This window comes from Orycteropus afer, unplaced genomic scaffold (genome assembly GCF_000298275.1).
Source record: "Orycteropus afer afer isolate SDZICR_OR568_19922 unplaced genomic scaffold, OryAfe1.0 scaffold00206, whole genome shotgun sequence".
Taxonomy (NCBI): Eukaryota; Metazoa; Chordata; class Mammalia; order Tubulidentata; family Orycteropodidae; genus Orycteropus; species Orycteropus afer.
The window spans coordinates 4,168,163-4,187,969 of record NW_006921793.1 but is presented as its reverse complement, the minus strand read 5'-3'; the positions used below and the strand labels follow the sequence as shown (position 1 = coordinate 4,187,969).

The window sequence follows — 19,807 nt, the reverse complement described above, 5'->3', positions numbered from 1 at the left end:
ATCAGGATCTGCATTTTTCAGGTCTACGAAGCACCATGTGGAGTGATGGCAGGTGTATCAGCAGATGGAAGAGATGGTGTATCCCCCTGGTGGGGAGCAGGTTTTTTTCCTTCTTACCTAAGACGTTTACTATTAGACATTCTCACACAGATCTAATATCTGATTCCGTGGAGTTCTAGTCAGTCCAATATTATTGATTCAATATTTAAACAGCAATTTACCAACAGAAATGTATGTTGGGCCCAGACTGACAATATGAAGGATGGAATAAACCAAACCAGTAAATGCAGCTTTTGAGTTTTCTAGCCTGGGAGCAGTTTTGGTAGTTTTATGAGATATATTAGTAAATGTGATACTCAAATATTTTCCTGTTAAAACATAATTACATAAATGAACTTGTACTAGAAAGCTGTGGGGCAAAGAACAAGAATTGACTTTTTGTCTCCTTTCCTTGGAATTCCTGAGCAATCAAGGTGACTTGTTTTCTTTTAACAGCCAAGCAACACTTAAACATGTGCAAATGATTTGGGAATCCCCAATTCCTCATCTGGAAACAGGATTCAGAACCAACCACTCCCCCTCCTAGAGTGGACAGGAGGGAAAATCTACAGTGTGGTCCATGTAGCATGCCATGTAGCCTTTTGGGTACAAGAATAGGTGGGAGAGGAATTTTCAGGGTCCCTCAGCTATGCTGCTAGGTGGAAGCATGTGTAGTAGTTTTTTAGGCCACTGACTAAATCTATCTGGCTGGGGGATTAGCTGAAGGTGGGGTCCCCTTTGAGTTCCTCACCTACAGTACAAAGTGGGGTATGCATACAAGATTCGTCATCTCAGCTCAGACAAACTTTTCAAGTCATAGAGGGAACTGGCTCAGAAATGCATCTGCATTTTGTTCTGGTGTACTGTCCGCTTCTTTTTGCAAGTTATAAAAGCTACTTACCACGTGGTAACACCCTGGGAGGGGCTGATGTGTTTAGGCTTTGATCAGAAGGACATGATATTCAGGGAGGAATCACTGTTAGTTATCAGTAGCCTTTTTCTAATGGCCTTTTGGTTTAATTGAGGAATCTGAGACAACCTGTGAGTGTATCACGAAAGCTAAACCCCACGCACTTGCAAATGTGTCCGCACAAAGGATTTCTTTCCAGTGTAATCAAAGTTATTCCTCATCAGGAAGTACAGCAGCTGGGAGGCCTCGGTTCTGATGGAGCTCAGCTTGGAGTTGCAGCATTTGAGAATCTCATAGCACAGAGCAGAACACATGTCTGCTCTCCCTTCATAAAACGTTGATGGAAACTAGATGGAAGATGAGAAAGCAAATAAACCAGATAAGGGTTAGTAACTAACTTGGTAACTTTCTTTTCAATGCCAGGTGGAAAGAGACTCTAAATGTTTGTACGATCCAGTTATTGTGATCATTGATGAAAGAACTTACCTTATAAATTAATGACCTTAAGGCAGTGAAGACATTCTTTAAAGCAGTTTCAGACTGATGTTTTTGAAGAAAACATAGATAAACATCAAAAACTTTTTTCATGAGAGGATTATGTCCATGGTCAGCCAGGAGCTGGTTCTTAAAACACACATTGACAGCTTAGTTAGTGTTATGTACCAGACACCTCTAATAGATTTTATCATTTTCAAGTTCAAAGGGTAAATATTTCATGCACCAAGACAACTCAGTGCCTAAGGTATCTGACTGCTAACCAGAAGGCTGGTGGTTCAAACCCACCAGCCACTCTTAGGAAGGAAGACTGGGCAATCTACTTCCATAGTGATATAGCCTTGGAAACCCAAGGAGGGGTCATTATGAGTCAGATCCAACTTGACAGCAGTGCATTTCATGCCATGAATCCTCTAGGGAAGCACAAAATTTTCTTAAGTGGTACAAATAAATCTCTAAAAAAATCTGTACTTTAAGGAGTTAATTTTTTTCCCATTATAAAATTATAATTGGACTAATTATAAAACTTCTCAGCAAACTGTAATATAAAGTATCACTGTCCTTTAGTACTGACACAGTTTCTATTTATTTTTTGCTGTACACCAGCAACTGATACATAGGTGATGTTTGTGGCATCTTCTTAATTCCAATGAAGACATGCTATTACAGGTGTTAGCAAATTAATGGGTGGAGGAAAATACTGAAATAAAGTATATGAAACAGGCACGATAAAGGCTGCTTTTGTCTAAGGCACCCTGCTAGACTATGAATACCAGATAGTGTGGTATGGTGGGAAACAGACAGGCTACAATGCATGAATTTGCAACAGGTTATGAGTCTCAACATTCTTATTCGCAAAACGGGGACCAAGACCTTCCACAGATCCTGTGAGGTAACAACTTGAGAAAAAGCACAGAGAAAGTGTCTGACACATAGTTGATCTAGCTCAGTAAGTGGCAGCTGCTACTATTTGAACACTGTAAGAACTGTACTTTATAGGAAAATAACAAGAGAATAATTAAAATGCTTCTGATCCCTCCTCAAGATTTCCTCACTCCCGTAATAAGTCACGCTAATTAAACACTGTGTATGCCTGGCTGGTGAAAAATTCACATTAACTGCAGGATATATACACAGTTGATAGCATGTAGCACAGTAAAGAAGCCAGCATGGTACCTTCATGTCTGCACAAGCTTGAAACTAAAGAGCCCTGTCTTCAAATAAAGACAAGCCTGCTTAAATAAAATGGGTGTTTGGGAAAGTACACAAGAGCATTTTAAACAAATAGGGAAAAATGACTGTAATAGAAAATGTCAAAAGTCAAAAGACATCTCAAAGCAATTTTATAATTTGGCCAATAGAACAAAGAAACATAAGTTTATGTACAAATAATTTTGTTAAATAGCAAATTATAGTTGGCGTAATAGTTAATAGTGTTGGAGCAAGATTTACCTCATCTTATTGCTGGAGAAAAATTTTTACTCTTTTTTTTAAAGTCCAATGATTCTCAGCTGTATTTACAGCTGGTTGGAACATCTGGAATTCACAGTGGTATTTATGAAACATCATGAAGTACTGATGTCAGGGACTGAATTCCATCATGTGAAACAAGCAATTTTAAGAGCAGAAAATGTGCTTTTATTAAATGAATGTAATTCTCAACCATAAGCACCTGTTCACTAAACAAATGAAAAAGGTTGTTTCTAGTGTTTTGGGAGCTGCTTTTATGTTTCGTTGTGTGTAAACACTACTTGTCTCAGGAGTCATACATTGAAAGACAGAGCCTCTCACATTTACTTTCCTAAATATGGTTGGTTTAAAGTTTGGGTGGAAGGCCCTGAGCAGTGCCAAGAGTTAACAAGCTCAGCTGCTAACCAAAGGGTTGAAGCCTGTAGTGTAGCCAGGAGCACTTTGAAAGAAAGGCCTGGTGACTTATTTCTACACTACGAGCCACTGAAAATCCTATAGCACAGGCACAGTTCTACGTTGATGCTTGTGGGGTCACCATGAGTCAGAGTGAACTCGACAGTATTATTAAGTTTTGAGTGAATCTGAAAGTGGGCTTTTATTTTCTCAGCACTCTTTGCTGGAGCCATCCAGAAGAGAGCCTTCATGCAAGAACTGCCAAGTCCTCACTCTGGCTGTTGGAATTGGCCCTCGACTCATGTTCCTGTTCTCTGAGTTAATTTTCCCTTCCTAGCACCCTCTCTGGTGAAGGCATCTCCTTCTCATTCTCAGCATGTAGTCCTCCAGGATTCTGATCTCAAAACCTGCCTGCAACAATTAAAGAAATGAAAACTCAGTCACAATGAGTTGTAAATACACTCTTACTTAAAAATTTACCCTTTTCAGAATGGACCATTCATTTTGGACACACGCCACTTTACCTGCTGCCTTCCTTTATTTGCCAGTCAATTTTCTTCCCTTTCTCTCTCTTTCAATCAGAATAGTAATAAACACTGTTGTTGTTGTGTCATGGAGTGGGACCTGACTCATAGAGAACTCCCTTGGGTTTCTGAGGTGGCATCACTATGGAAGTACATTGCCCAATAAAGAAAAATCTTTGAACATTCAGAAAGGCCTACTCGACTACCACTGAGTCGATTCTAACTCATGGTGACCCTATAGGACAGAGTAGAACTGCCCCACAGAATCTCTGAGGCTGTAACTTTTATGGAAGCAGATTGTCATACATTTCTCCCACAGAACAGCTAGTGAGTTTGAACTGCCAACCTTTTGGTTAGCAGCTGAGCATTTTAACCATTGTGCTACTAGGGTTCCTTGCAGAAAGGCTTGTTGTTGTTGTTGTGTGTCATCGAGTCGGCCCCGACTCATAGCGACCCCTCCTTGGGTTGCCAAGGCAGTATCACTACAGAAGTAGATTGCCCAGTCTTCCTTCCAAGGAGTGGCTGGTGGGTTTGAACCACCAGCTTTCTGGTTAGCAGTCAAGTGCCTTAGGTACTATGCTACCAGAAAGGCTTACAAGGGGTAAAAAAAAAGCAAAATGAAAATCATCCTTAAACTTTCCTCTCAGAAGTAACCACAGGTAACATATGGTGTATGTATCTCATTTCCTCTTTTTTCCTATAGAGACTTATTGAGGGTAGGAAAATTTCATTCAGAAAATAGAATGAGACATTAAAATAGTATAGAAAGCATGATTTATTTCTAGCAGTTATGTGGAGAAGAGGTTACAAATAATACCCCAGGAAAACAAGTATTGTGTGAAGGCTTGACTGTTTTAACACAGGCTCTTATAGGGTTTAACGTAGGAAATGGACCTTTTAGGCCATGAACCCTCCATATACCAGTATGTTAAAGATCCAGGAACACATAAAAAGTAAATTTAAGGCTTGGGTGCCCAAATTAGCTATTTGGAACAATGTTATATAAGATAGCTAAGTCTCTAACCATATGATATTTCTTTTTCCTTTACAGTTATTTAAAAATAAATATTCAGTTTAGTGAGTAGCTATTTCAGTCACAGATGTTCACCCATCACTAAGATGGCCTAACCCTAATGTGTCTTTGCAGACTGGGTTCCTTCTTTTGCAAACCAGATCACGTGCTGCCTAGCAACGACTCTGACACTCCAATTATCCATGTGTGCCCCACCCTCTTAATTCATACCATTCATTATTGATTATGTATTAGTGTTCACAACACAGATCAAATTCAGAAAAGGAACTAAAACAAATTGCTACAAATACATGTTCAAATTAAATTAGTGACCACATTAAAAGTTGAATAAAATATTTAAAGGCTAGCATTGGTTTGGAATTGTGTTAATAATAAACATTGTAAAACAGCCACAAAATTGTATTTTTCTTCATGTAACTACCTTAAGTTTACAAAATAATGTATGTATTATTTAAATAACCTACATGACGGCAGCCAGCACAGTACCTGGTACCTAATAAGTAAGTACTTGATAATTTTGTTTTTCTTAATGAGAGATTACTCATTCAACCACCTTCGTATTCACTAAAGTGAACTAAACATTGCGCCCCCCCCCCCAGCTGCTTAATGCAGAACAAGGGCTTTGGACAGGTCAGTTGTATAGGGATCTTGGGCAGATTTCCTAACCTATTTCAGCCTCAATTTTCCTCATCTGTAAAATGGGGGATAAGACATACTAAGCAGGATTTTAGCTGTTAAAATTACTGCCTGAAGCACAGAAAAACAACTACAAAAAAATAAAACCTAACCCACTGCCATTCAGATGATTCTGACTGATGGTGTCCCTTCAGGACACAAAAGAAGTGTCCCATAAGGTTTCCAAAGCTATAAATCTTTATAAAGAAGACTGCCTCATCTTTCTTCCAAGGAGTGGCTAGTGGGTTTGAACCATCCACCTTTCTGTTAGCAGCCAAATGGTTTAAACCACTAACAGGTAGTCCTTGGGTTAGGACTGTCTGACTTACAGACAACTCCTATTTGCCCAACATGTATGTTATATAAATTTGCCCTCACTGTGAAACCATCAAACCCACCCCTACTGACAACAAATTCTTCACCACAATGACCTTCATTTGCTGCATGTGCGACTTTTAAATCATTGAAAAGTCTTTGAGTCTTTTCTTACACTAACATAAGCCTTTACAACAAAAAACAAAAACCATATGCACACCTGTTCTGACCCCCTACAAAAACCACTGAAAGACTGAAATACACAGGAACAGATCTTGTGTGTAACCTAGGGACAACCTATGTAAAAACCAGAAGAGGATATTCAGGGTTTAAATCTTTTCCAGTATTGTATCCTATTAATAAATTATATTATGAGTTGCTCTGATAATTTTCTAGATGTGGTCAATTAAGAGAGTCAGTAATGATAGAGATATAACTGTGGAAGCTGACTCTTATGAACAGAATTATGCCAGCTAACTTAATGCTATAATTTTTCTGGTAAGCTCCAACTGATGTCTCAGTTGAGTAAATATTTGCAAAGAAAGGTCCCAGTGGTGGCTGAGCTGGTGTGCCTCATCAGCTGTGGATCTAGGCTGGTAAGGCTACCGACTAGGCAGGCCTGAACTCCACAGAGAGCACACTATAATACTTCCCCATCTTCCTACTTCTTCATGGCGGTGCTGAGCATTACACAGCAAACACTTTTGTATACAGACACAAAACCCATTGCCAGCAAGTCAATTCCAACTCAGAGCAACCCTGTAGGACAGAGCAGAACTGCCCCACATGGTTTCCAGGCTATCAATCAAAGATTGCTACACCTTTTTCTTGCAGAGCAGCTGGTGGGTTTGAACCGGTAACCTTCCACTTAGCTAACAACTGAACCACTAGGGCTCCTCTTCTGCACAAAGGCACATAAATTACAAGATCATCTCAGCTCTAAAGCTTGTAATTGCTCCCTGTTGGTCCCAGGAGATTAGACCCTGTCTCATAGGACTAGGGAGGCACGCACACCATTAAGTGTTTAATGTTAAACTGGAGTTGATAACAGAATGCTGATTCTGTGCCAGATACAGGGTAGAAATTTTTTGCACACTTTGTATCAATCCATTCACACAGCAACCTTATAAGGCAGGCATAATCACATGTTCTAGGTAAGGAAATTGGGACTTAGAGATGTCAACTAGACCCAGTCCAAGGCTGGAAAACTGGCCAGGTGAGGAGCTGGGATTGAAAACCTATGGTATTTCCATGCACACAGTCTTCCAAGTGTATCAGAGCCTGGTATGTATCAGCAAGCTGGTAGGTATGTATCAGCAAGCTGGCAGTCATTTCATTTAAAGTCATTTCATTTAAAACTCACAACAGCTCTATGAGGTAGATACTACTTTTTTCAGTTTTATTAGTGAGAAATCTTAGATGCAGAGACATTAAGCAATTTTCCCATGGACATTGAGACAATAAACGTCAAATAAGCTTTCACCCAGGAAGCACCAGTTTTCTTTCTTGGGAGTTAACAGCCATCTGGTGACCAAACACTTGTATATCTAGGAGCCTTGACAAACACTGTTCTTTAACATTATGCAAGGAACCTAATGGAGGCAAGTAGGATCTGTAGGCTGCTCATCAAAGAAACAGTCACTGTCTCACAGTCCTTCCCAGGCCTTAAATGTGGCTGTGTGTCAATATCAGCTCATCACCCCAGGGTTTCCTTATTTACACACTGGGGAACAGGCAGAGTGTGGAAGAAAGTTACAACTTCTCTTCTAAACTTAAGGATTCATGCTCATCAGTGATACAGGCATACAGGGCCAAATATTCATATTTAAAAACATCAGTGTTTATTTACATAAGAATTTTTAATGAAAAATATCTAGAAGACAGTAGAAAGGTTTCCCAAGCATGGTTCTAGTGGAGCAGTGGTTCTCAAACCAGAGCATCCAGGTCTCAGCTACAGAGTTGCTGAATTCGTAGGTCTGGGGTGGGGGCTGAGAATTTGCATTTCTAACATGTTCCCACGTGCTGCTACTGCTGCTGGGGACCACACTTTGACAACTACTATAGTAGAGGCGCCATGTAATAAGACACTGTGTGCCCCATACTCATAGATCTTCTTTCTTATCTGACAAGTAGGTTCCTAGTGACATTTCATAGGGACAGTAGTGGCATGGCTGTGAAGAAGAATAAAGGTATATTAAAGCAAGGTTCCCCTTTAGTGGCACAATAGTTAAAGCATTTGGATGCTAACCAAAAGGCTGGCAGGTTGAATCTACCAGCCACTCCATAGCAGAAAGATGGGACAGTCTGCTTTCGTAAAGATTTAAAGCCTTGGAAACCCTCTGGGGCAGTTCTATTCTTCCTATAGCGTTGCTATGAGTCAGAATTGACCTGATGGGTTTGGTTTGGTGAGGTTTATATTAAAGTGACATGATATCAGGACAACCATTTTCACTCTAATAAAGAAAATGTGCTTTATAAGGAGTGGAGATAAGTAAAGCAGAGAATGCTAGTAGTCTTCCAAAATATTCTTGCAAATAAACATACTAATACACTAACTCATTTTCCCCCTTATAACCCTGGAAATGAGGCACTCTGGTGGCATAGTGCCTAAGGCCACTTGACTGCTAACCAGAAGGCTGGCTGTTCAAACCCACCAGCCACTCTTCTTCTTAAGGAAAATTGGGCAATCTACTTTTGTAGAAGGAGCTCTGGTAGCATAGTGCCTAAGGCACTTGACTGCTAACCAGAAGGCTGGTGGTTCAAACCCACCAGCCACTCCTCGGAAGGAAGGTTGGGCAATCCTACTTCTGTAGCAATACTGCCTCGGAAGCCCAAGGAGGGGTCGCTGTGAGTCAGGGCTGACTCGATGGCACATAACACCACCACAACAACTTTTGTAGAGATACTGCCTCAGAAACCCAAGGAGGGGTTGCTATGAGTTGTAATCAACTCAACGGCAGTGAGTTTGGTTTCTGAGTTTACCCTAGAAACAAGGAGCTCCAATGGTATAGTGGTTAAGGCATCTGGCTGCTAAACAAAAGGCCGGTGCTTCGAACCTACCAGCTGTTCCATGGAAGAAAGATGAGGCAGTCTGCTTTTGTAAAGATTTATAGCCTTGGAAACCTAATGGTGGTCGCAATGAGTCAGAACCAGCTCGATGGCAGTGAGTCTGGGTTTTTTTTTTTTTTTGGTATCCTAGAAATGGAAGGTATCATCTGGCAAGAATGGTGAGTATAAGGTTCCTGAAGACTGACTGAGGAAAATCATCCCTACCCACTTGAACATTAGTTTCTAAAAATCAAGACAAAACGTACTCCATTTTCTATCCTTGAAATTTTCTTTTTACTCCTTTCCATTTAATTTATAAACCTTTTTTTCTTTTTCACCTGTGTCCATCCCTCCATGCACTCCTGCCCCCTAAGCTGTCTTCCTGTGCATAAACAGCCCTTCTTTCTCCCATGATTGTTCTCTCCAAGGAGTGGATCTACTTCAGGTACATGTTCAACTCATATGCCTGTCTTTTGCTTGGCCGGAAGCCACAGGTGTGGGTTCAATTCCAGACTTGAAGGGCAGCTAGGGGCCATAGTCTCAGTGGTTCCCATCAGGCTCTGTCAGAAAAGCAAACCTGGTCTTCCCTCCCTCCTTTTTTTTTTTGAAACAGAACATTTTTTAAAAAGATTATATTTGTACTTATCATCCCTCCATATATAAATATTTAATTTAAATTGCTATAATATGTACATATGTTTAAAGATGTTATACTCAGAAATGCCAGATTAGGCCCTCATTTATCATCCTCAAAGGTAAGCAAAGAAATGTTTCCTCTGATAAATACTGTCTCATAGCGAAGAGTAAACTGCCTCCAGAGACCATCATTTCCAAGCATGCAGCACAAAGTAACCAGTGAAGCTTCATTCTATTTCAGGGAATTCAAATCAGTAACTGTGGAACCATCTCATTAAAGAAATTTATAGATTTAACAGCTTCTTTATAGGGGCAAAAGCAGTTGGTGAAGTAAAAATACAACACGGTCAATTCCTCCTTCTGGTTGAATTAAATAATCAGAATGAACTTAAAAGGTAAAATCTGATCATGCATAGCTCATTCCATAAAGTTAGTTTGTTCCATACGAACCTTAAATGCCAATGTAAATAGGGAGAGTGTGTCGAGAGCCGTAAGGCAAACCTCAGTAGCAATGTTGGCTTCAAGTAAGGACTGGTGAAGAACATCCGCGTCCGAGTAGCCATAGCCTGCGTGGATTATAAGACAAGGTCACTGCCAAGTAGCTGCAGACAAAAGGGCTGGTGAGATAGTATAGTTACAGTCAACTTTTGATTATTTAGAGAAAGCCTACTCTGGGCCCTTGTCTCCCTATTTGCCTTTTTTTTGGAGTGTGTGTGTAATGTTTCCATTAAATTATAACTCTTTTTTCAACTCTGGAAAGGACATACTAGCAACAAACATATATGATGTGCTTGCTAGAGAGCAGTTCTACTCTGTAACACATGAGGGCACACTGAGTCAGCACTGACTTAGCAGGCAGCAGGTTTGGTTGATATGTGCCAGCCATAATTCTATGAACTTTACATGTATCATCTCACTGAATCCCTCAGCAGCCCTGTGAAGCATGTACATTATTAAGACCTTTTTTACAGATAAGGAAATGGGGGCACAGAACGATTAAGCAACTTGTCTAAATTCAGACAGCTAGTAAACAGAGAAGTCAGGGTTTGCACGTAGGCAGAAGTCCATCAATCCAGCTACAGTACTTGAATAAGCTATTAGAATGGCGGAGTGGTGAAGGTGACTGAGACTTCTGAAGCTTTCAAAGTCAAAAGAGTCAGCAGCACAGCACAAGGGATAAGAGGATGAGCCCGAGGGTCAGGGTGCTGGTCACCGAATCCAGCTCTGTCACTTTCTAGCTGTGTGACCTTGGGCAAAAATCCAGCGCTGTTACTTTCTAGCTATGTGACCTTGGGCAAGATACTTGATCTCCATATGCTTCAGTTTCCTTATCTGCAAAATGGGTCTAATAACAGTATCTACCTCAAAGGGTTGTGGTGAGCATTACATTTGTTAGTATTTGTGAAGTCCCTGGAAGAGTGCCTAGTGTTCAGTGACACGTAAGTGCTAAGCGTTAAGTCAAAACATAAAGAACAGCAAAATCAAGAGTTGACTGCTCTGCTAACAGTATTCTAGCTGCTTCAATGAAAAGCATAACAGATACAGCGTCTGGAAGAAATGTTTAAGAAAAGGAAAGAACCTTAAGAATCTGTCATTTAAATTTAGCTTAATCATACACATACATAATTTAAATATGAACTGGTATCTTCATTTAGAACTGATATAAAATGTAGTTTGACATAAAACTAGAGAAATTATAAAATGATACGCATTAGCAGAAATACATGTAAGGATGCAAAGATGCTACAGTCTTGATCTAGACTACAAAGAAAGATGGTAGTAAAGTCATGCATCACTTAATGTCCACGGTATGTTTTGTGAAACAGGACATTATGTGCTTTGAACAGAGTGTGAATACCGTATTTATATGGTATTTATTGGCAGTCCCTGGATAATGAACGAGTTCCATTCCTGAGTCTGTCTTTACTTCACATACGTACATAAGTCAGAACAATTCAGTACAGTTTGCATCTAACATCAGTTAGTCAAATGTTTGTCTTAGTATATAATACAGTGTCCCTTTCTGTGCATAAAAAAATTAAACAATTCCAAATACACTAAAACATCTTTAACATAATATAGTAATAATGTTTTGATGCATGTTGCAAAATATCACCCATTTGTTATTACAAACTCAAATTTTTAATATAATAGGCTTTATGGGGGCTGCGACCACACACATACATGTGGTTGGATGTTGCCCAAATGGACGTTATGCGGTGCATGACTGTCTAATAAATCACCCTGTAATGTCTTTCTCTGTGGAGCAAAAATAAATCAACACTCATTAGTTAGGTAATTTCCTTACTACTCCAGAGAGGAGGACATTTCCTTATACAGATCAGGAAAATGAAGAACAGAGAACTGAGGGAATTTTCTCGAGATCAGTCTGTAATGAGATAAAAATAGAATCTACATTCCTAAATTCTATACCCAGGCCACTATACTACAAGCCTGTTATTAGGATACAATAAATTATCCATCATGAAATCATTGTGATTGTCATAAATGTTACAACTACAGAAAGACTTTTAAAAGATTGCTAAAAGCTTTTTAAAGCTACAGAATTGCTTTTTAAAATAGGTTAAAAGCACCATTATGTGCTTTTACCCAATTGTGCTGTGCTTTTATAAAAAGGTGGTTCTGATGCTTTGTGTTTTGGCCTAAATTATTTTCACCCTACAAGAGGTGTCTATCTTGAGGGTATGTAACACAATTTAGCCTCACGCTAGTTCAATTTCTTTTTCTTTTTTTTTTTTTTGTGGTAAGAAATCTCTCAGAATAAAGATGGGTAATTTTTTAAATATCAATTGTATCTGTCGCCTTTATAAGCCAAGGTATTACTTTGTCAAGTGAGGTGTGTTTTGTAAGATAGAGAGACAATGAAAGAGGAAAACAGATGATTATTGTTAAAAGTGAATATGAATCATGATGAGAGAGGACAAAACAAATACAGCATCTGTTATTAGACCAACCAAAATGCTGACCCACAGGTCAAATGGACTCTTTATTGAAGACTGCCATTTACTGCAAAGCAACTTTAGTGTGGGCAAAGTTTTAGCAAGAAACTTGCTTTGGTGACGGTTTTCAGTTCTTTACCTGCGTGTCCATCTGTCCATCTCCTTCTAGATAACCTACTGGCTAAGTGTATTCTAGGTCATCATTCTGAAAAACTCCCACAGAGTTTACTTAATCCTGTCTCCTTCCTATTCCTAGAAAAATTCAATTAGAATTTGGTGTTGCAATGTTTAAAAAAAAAAAACCTATAATCAATGGGCCACACTAAATTATGATTATGTATACATGTATGAAACATGGTAATGACAAGATTTCCCATAAGTTATCATACCATGTATCCAATCTACTTTAGAACAAGCATTGCATACAAACAGAAGCATCTCTGCTTTTGTCTGATTCATACACCAATCTAGAAGAAACAGTCTGTGTAGCCACAATTTTTTACAAAACCGCTTTTCCTTACACTCTTTTATCTCAAAAATCAACAGGATTCCCAAGCTAGAGTTATTATTATTTTTCAGTCCTTATAAATAAAAGGCACTGTGGACACGTACTCCAAGTCACAGAGACTGTGTGGACAATGTGCCAAGTGACTGAGTGTCTCAAAGCCTGGACACAAAGCTGTGCATCAGGGAAGCTTTTAAACAATGGTCACCACGTTGTAGGCAACAGAAAAATCAAACTGAGCTGGTAAGGCTAAGAAGAGGATCTTAAGGGACAGAGCAATTTCTTTAAGAGTCAGCAACCTTTTGAAAGCGGCTTAAGCAAATTCTGAGCTGGGCAAGTGAGAAGCACAGCATTAATCACATTGAGTTCCACTAGGGGGAAGTGGTGCCCTGGAGCAGGGTTGGGGAGTGCATGGATTCTCTGCACCCTTGCTGGTCTGGAGTTCAGGGGCAGAACTTCTCAGATATGCCACGTACTAAAGCTGTATGTGGCTTCAGCATCTTTAGGATTCACTGCTCAAATTTAGTTTTCATTCTGCTGTCACTTTGGTAAGAAATTTATTCTAAAATGAAAAAATCTAAATATGTAGGGCAAAACAGCCAAGAAAGATGAGCTTTTTCTGTTTTCTTAATAGACATCTGTTATATTTTAATGTAATTACTCTAGGTAATAATGTTGACTACGTCTGTAGACTATTCCTCCCTCTCTGCTGCCTGGCATCAGTGGTGAAGTGGTAGAGGACAGAAGCCCACACACAGCAACAGGCCTTTTCCGAAAGTCAGAGGGCATTTGGGATAGATAAGAAGTCAGGTACATAGTCTCAGAGTAGGTATTTCCATTTTGATAGTTACCTTGACCCTTTATGAAACCAGAATTCTTATTTTTTAAAACTTTTTCTCTGGCTCATAATATGGATCCAGAACAATAACAAGTTTTAAGAGAAAACATAAATATTGAACAACATGGACTCTTCTTGCTAAAACAAGTCCCCAAAAACAGAGGACTAGATTTCCCAGACATATTAAACATTTTCATCACTCACTCACTGCTGTCAAGTTGGATCCAACTCACAGCGACCCCTCCTTGGGTTTCCAAGGCATCATCACTACAGAAGTAGATTACCCCACCTTCCTTCTGAATGGCAGCTGGTAGGTTTGAACCACCAACCTTCTGGTTAGCACTCAAATGCCTTAGCACTATGCTACCAGAGCTCCTATTAAACATTACTGACTGCAAATACTTAGGTAAAATATCAACCCATCCATAATCTATAATTAATTTTCATCCCATTTTTATTGCTAACTAGGTTTCCTTCACAGATGCATGGGCTAGAAAGTAGCATAAAAAATAACATTCCAAGGCAAAAATTATGTGATTTGCTATCTGCTTTTTTCCCTTTCATTCAACCACGAAGAAAACAAATATGCTCAAAATGGTTTGTGGAAATAGCCTTTAATTTCAGAGTTTATTCCCTAGGAAATGGTTATCATGCCATTTGTCTTCCTCTTTCTTTACAATACCTGAGCCTAACATTTAGCTGTGTCTAAAATATGGCACCCTAGTAAAGGAGATAACCCAAAAGTGTGAGGACACTTGGGTTAAGCATATGAGCCATTAAAACAATATCCTTTAAAGACATTAAATATGAATGAGTTAAAATGGGCACAGTACCAGACTTCCTCATTTGTGAGGTGCCAACAATCAGTGACAGACTACCACTTCAGATGCACTCTAAGATATCTTTGATTTCAGATGCTAGCAAAGGTGCAAATAATGTGCCTCAGAACCAAGGCAACAGGTCTGAAAACTAAGGAAATGCGGGTTTAAAATATTTCATTACTATCTTGAGTATACAGGTAGTCCCCAGGTACAAACAACTCCTATTTGCTCTTTGTTGTGTTGTTAGCGACCCCTCTTTGGGTTTCTGACGCAGTATCACTACAGAAGCAGATCGCCCAACCTTCCTTCCGAGGAGTGGCTGGTGGGTTTGAACCGCCAGCTTTCTGGTTAGCACTTAGGCACTATGCCTGGGGACTGCCCGTATATATATACGTAAAGCACCCAAGCACAGTTTACCTATTTTTAATGGTATGTTATACACACTTTAAAAATGGAAAAATATTAATTTTAACCCAGAGAAAATATACATTCTTTGTGTTTTTCATATTAATTCAGTATTATATTTATATGCAATGTTCAGGAGCTCTGGTAGCATAGTGCCTAAGGCACTTGACTGCTCACCAGAAGGCTGGTGGTTCAAACCCACCAGCCACTCCTCGGAAGGAAGGTTGGGCAATCCTACTTCCGTTGTGATGCTGCCTCGGAAACCCAAGGAGGAGTCACTTTGAGTCGGGGCCGGCTTGACGGCAAACAACAACAACAACATGCTATGTTCATGTTATTGAGTGCCACTGAGCTGATTCTGACTCACAGTGACCCCATGTGAGAGCAGAACTGATCCCTAGGGTTTTCTTGACAGAAGCAGATGATCTTAACTGAAGCAGATAACCAGGTCTTTGTCCTGTGGAGTTGCTGAGTGGGTCTGAACTGCTGAACTTTAAGTTAGCAGCCTAGTGTTTAATCACTGTGTCACAGGTGCTTTCTTATATACAATAGAGTTATTTAATTATCACCTATATTCATTTTCTTACTTGCACTTCATGGATATGAAAGCATTTCAGAGTTACATAGGGCCTTATAAGCCATCTTGTCCAGCTCTTCATGATGCTCAGGTGATCTGGACAATGTCCCCAGTGGGCCCTCCTCCAGTCTGTTTCCACACTTCCAACTTCAAGTGCCAGGCTAGCCCTGGAGGCAGCATAGCTGCCATTCTGCTCAGGGCCAGTGCAGTCAGAAAGTACTTTCCCATCCAGACCTGAAATCTAATTCTCTGTAATGTAATCCAGTGATCTTAAACTGCCTCTTAGGTTGAATTATATGAAACACAGTTTTTCTTCAAGTATTCCTACTGCTTATAGAGCTTTTCCCTCAACACTAGTGGGAAATATGAATTATCATGTGGATGAATTTAATATCTTCCTATAGGAGCTCTGGTAGCATAGTACCTAAGGCATTTGACTGCTAACCAGAAGGCTGGCGGTTCAAACCCACCAGCCACTTCTTGGAAGGAAGGTTGGGCAATCTACTTCCATAGTGATACTGCCTTGGAAACCCAAGGAAGGGTAGCTATGAGTCAGATACGACTCCATGGCAGTGGGTTTGGTTTTGGTTTAGAGTAGTATATGGGAGCTCTGGTGGCATAGTGCCCAAGCTATTTGACTGCTAACCAGAAGGCTGGTGGTTCAAACCTACCAGCCACTCCTTGGAAGGAAGGTTGGGCAATCTACTTCTGTAGTGATATCACCTCAGAAACCCAAGGAGGGGTCACTATGAGTTGAATCCAACTTGACAGTAGTCAGTTTGGTTTTGTTTTAGAGTAGCATATAACGTCAAAATAAATATAAAATGTTATCTATTTTTTTTTTTTTTCAAATACATCACTCATTTGCAAACACACATCACTTAAGTTTCCCTCCCATAATGTGGTTTATATAAAATATTCTACATGAACCAAATCCTTCTGAATTCTGTCATTAGACATAATTTTCTTGTATTGATACACAGTGGGTACAACTTACAGTAAATAGGTCCACATTTTACTGTTTCAATAGCATTTTTTGAAATAGTTAAAAGACTCCTTGGCCATTTTCATTATTTCCTACCAAAATACCACCCAGCCAGAGTTACAAGCATAGTGCACCTGACATCTTTTCCCTGTTCTACTAGGTTACGGAAGGATGAGGCTATGGGTGATGGTGTAGCAACAGGCCCTATGAGGGATTGAGTTCTTCATAGTCCTCTGCTGCCCCCTCATGGTCATAATGAGGTTTGTCAAAGCCTTTCCTGGCAGAGGATGAGGAAATGGAAAACACAGTACTCCTTGGAAGGAAGGTTGGGCAATCTACTTCTGTAGAGATACCAAAATACTGCCTCAGAAACCCAACAAGGGGTCACTATGGGTATAATGAACTTGACAGCAGTGAGTTTTTTTGTTTGTTTTTGGGAGCTCTGGTAGCATAGTGCCCAAGGTGTCTGACTGCTAACCAGAAGGCTTGCAGTTGAAACCCACACAACCGCTCCTCGGAAGAAGATTGAGCAATCTACTTCCATAGAGATACCCCTCGGAAACCCAAGGAGGGGTCGCTATGAGTCGGGTGTGACTCCATGGCAGTGTATTTGGTTTTTTGGTTTATAAAGTACATTATATTACACTCCTATATATATTCCTAGGAGCTCTGGTGGCCTAGTGCCTAAAGCATTAGACTGCTAACCAGAAGGCTGGTGGTTCAAACCCACCAGCCCCTCCTCAGAAGGAAGGTTGAGCAATCTACTTTCATAGTGATGTTGTTGTTGTTGTTATGTGCCTTGGAAACCTAAGGAGGGGTTGCTAGGGGTTGGATCCAACTCGATGGCTTTGTGTTTGGTTTTTTGGTATATATACTCTTATACAGTACATTAGCGGGAACTCTGGTGTCTAAGACACTTGACTGCTAACCAGAAGGCTAGAGGTTCAAACCCCCCAGCCACTCCTCAGAAGAAGATTGGGCAATCTACTTCTGTAGAGATACTGCCTTATACAGTACATTAGCGGGAACTCTGGTGTCTAAGACACTTGACTGCTAACCAGAAGGCTAGAGGTTCAAACCCACCAGCCACTCCTCAGAAGAAGATTGGGCAATCTACTTCTGTAGAGATACTGCCTTGGGCACCCAAGGAGGGGTTCCCTATGAGTCGAATTGACTCAACAGCACAGCATTGAGTTTTTTATTGGCAGGGGTAAATTCCAAGACTCCCACTGGATGCCTGACACTGTGATAGTACCAAACCCTATATATGCTATGTATTTTCTTATATATACATATCTACGATAAAGTTTAATTTGTAAATTAGGCACAGTAAGAGATTAACAACAAAAAAAAAATTTAACAATTTACTGTAATAAATGTTATGTGAGATAAAGTGAGACAAAAGATGGAAGCATTTTTATGTAGTCTCAAGCTACTACTTTCAGACTGCAGCTGACCTCAGTTAACTGAAACTGTAGAAATCAGATAAGGGGCGTGGTGGGGGCGGCGGGAGAACTACTGTAGTATGGGAACTCTGCCTAGTTTTATTCTTTCCTGAAATAAATGCATTTCAGACTTGGGATGTTCCCAGCAAGTTTCTCACATATTGACTCTATATCATATTGGTTGGCCCAACAGCAGATACTGTATTCATTAAACAGGCATATTTTTGAGGGGAGGACAAATATGGCTACAAATAAAATACCTAGTTACAGATGTTAAGAAACAACATATATATACACATCTGCATGTCTACACACACATCTACCTGTATACTTACAGTATACATTCCCCTTTGTGGTTTTTGACTGAATTATGATTTAGAACTCAACAGCTAACAGAGGGAAAGGCTGAGGACACTCAAACACATAACCAGAATTAGAGGTGGAAATGAAGACAGAGTCCTAGCAATGACCTCTGAGACAGCAGAATTCAAGATGAGCAGAATTATAGGAACATAGGCAAAGGCTCCAAGAATTATCTGCCTACTGTTACTAGTAAATAGAAGGAGAAAGTGTGATTGAGGATGGTGTGGTACTGAAAACTGACTGAAGTAACATCTATAGGATGAAAGAGGAGAGAAGCTGGAAGGACGGGGTCTCTGTGGGTAGCAGGAAGAAAAAATGGAAAGCAACCATGTTGGTAATATGGCTTTTGGCAGGAGAGTACAACCAGCTGTCTCTCCTCTCCAATTCAAACCTCCACCACAAAATCCATTTGCATTGGGAAAAGGTGCTACATCCTTTGGTGGGTTTAAGGTTATTTATTCATGTGTTGATCATTCATTTTATGCTTTGTTTTCCGTATTTTATAAATGATTACTTTTGGAAGTAAGGGGCTTTATCTGCTTATGATTTTTAAAAATGTACTTCAAAGTTCAAGCATTTATTTTAACTGATAGTGAATTAGTCCCACATTATTTGGAAGAAAAACCTGTTTTACTTGTGAAAAGTCAGTCATTGAAAACCCTATGGAACACAGTTGTACCCTGATACACATGAGCTGAACATGAATTAGAACTGACTTGACAGCAACTGGTATAGTTTTGTTTTTTAATGTATATTATCTGGGCAAAGGCAGTCCAACAGGTCCTGCCTATTGGCTTTGCAAATCATTAAAGATTTAACTTCTATATGCTAAAGTGAAAATGAAAAGTAACAAAACTTGTTTTATTTCAACCCCTTGTATTCAGAGCTAGATGAAGCCCTAACAGAAAAGATGCTGAAAAATCAAACACAACTAAGTGTAGCACCCAGAACCAGCATTTTAAGACTGCTGGTTCAGTGTGTGGCAGACTTACATGATACGGACTGGCATTTAGCCTACAATCTTATAAAAAGAGACTATATTATACATTCAACTTTGTTGGGGTGGAAGAATGGGAAGCTGCTGTATTTTGATTCCTCAACCATACTTTGAATTATTATCCATACAAGGTGTTGGGAATATTGTCATTATGCTTAGCCTGTATTAAGAAGTAGACATGAAAGTCACAGTGAATGGAATTCTTATGATTAGAAATGATAGGATGCTGTTAATAACCTTGTATTAAAAACAGATCTTGGAATGAAAACAAGTAATATTCTAGATAGAAAAATAACTTTTGCTATGTCATGCTTGTAGAAGAGATGGAATGATTCAGGGAACATACCACTAATAGAAACAGTATTTATTATAA

At 39.6% G+C, this 19,807-nt stretch overlaps 1 protein-coding gene across 1 annotated transcript in view; it reads right to left on the bottom strand.

The window, feature by feature from the left end:
• DOCK9 (dedicator of cytokinesis 9) overlaps positions 1-19,807 on the bottom strand; it is a 294,626-nt gene that overhangs the window by 49,799 nt on the left and 225,020 nt on the right. Inside the window, exons 37-39 of the mRNA XM_042781963.1 lie at positions 9,989-10,104; positions 1,436-1,573; positions 1,114-1,296 (exon numbers count right to left, since the gene is read on the bottom strand). Of these exons, the coding sequence (XP_042637897.1) occupies positions 1,114-1,296; positions 1,436-1,573; positions 9,989-10,104 (437 nt within the window). The remainder of the gene's footprint in view (positions 1-1,113; positions 1,297-1,435; positions 1,574-9,988; positions 10,105-19,807) is intronic.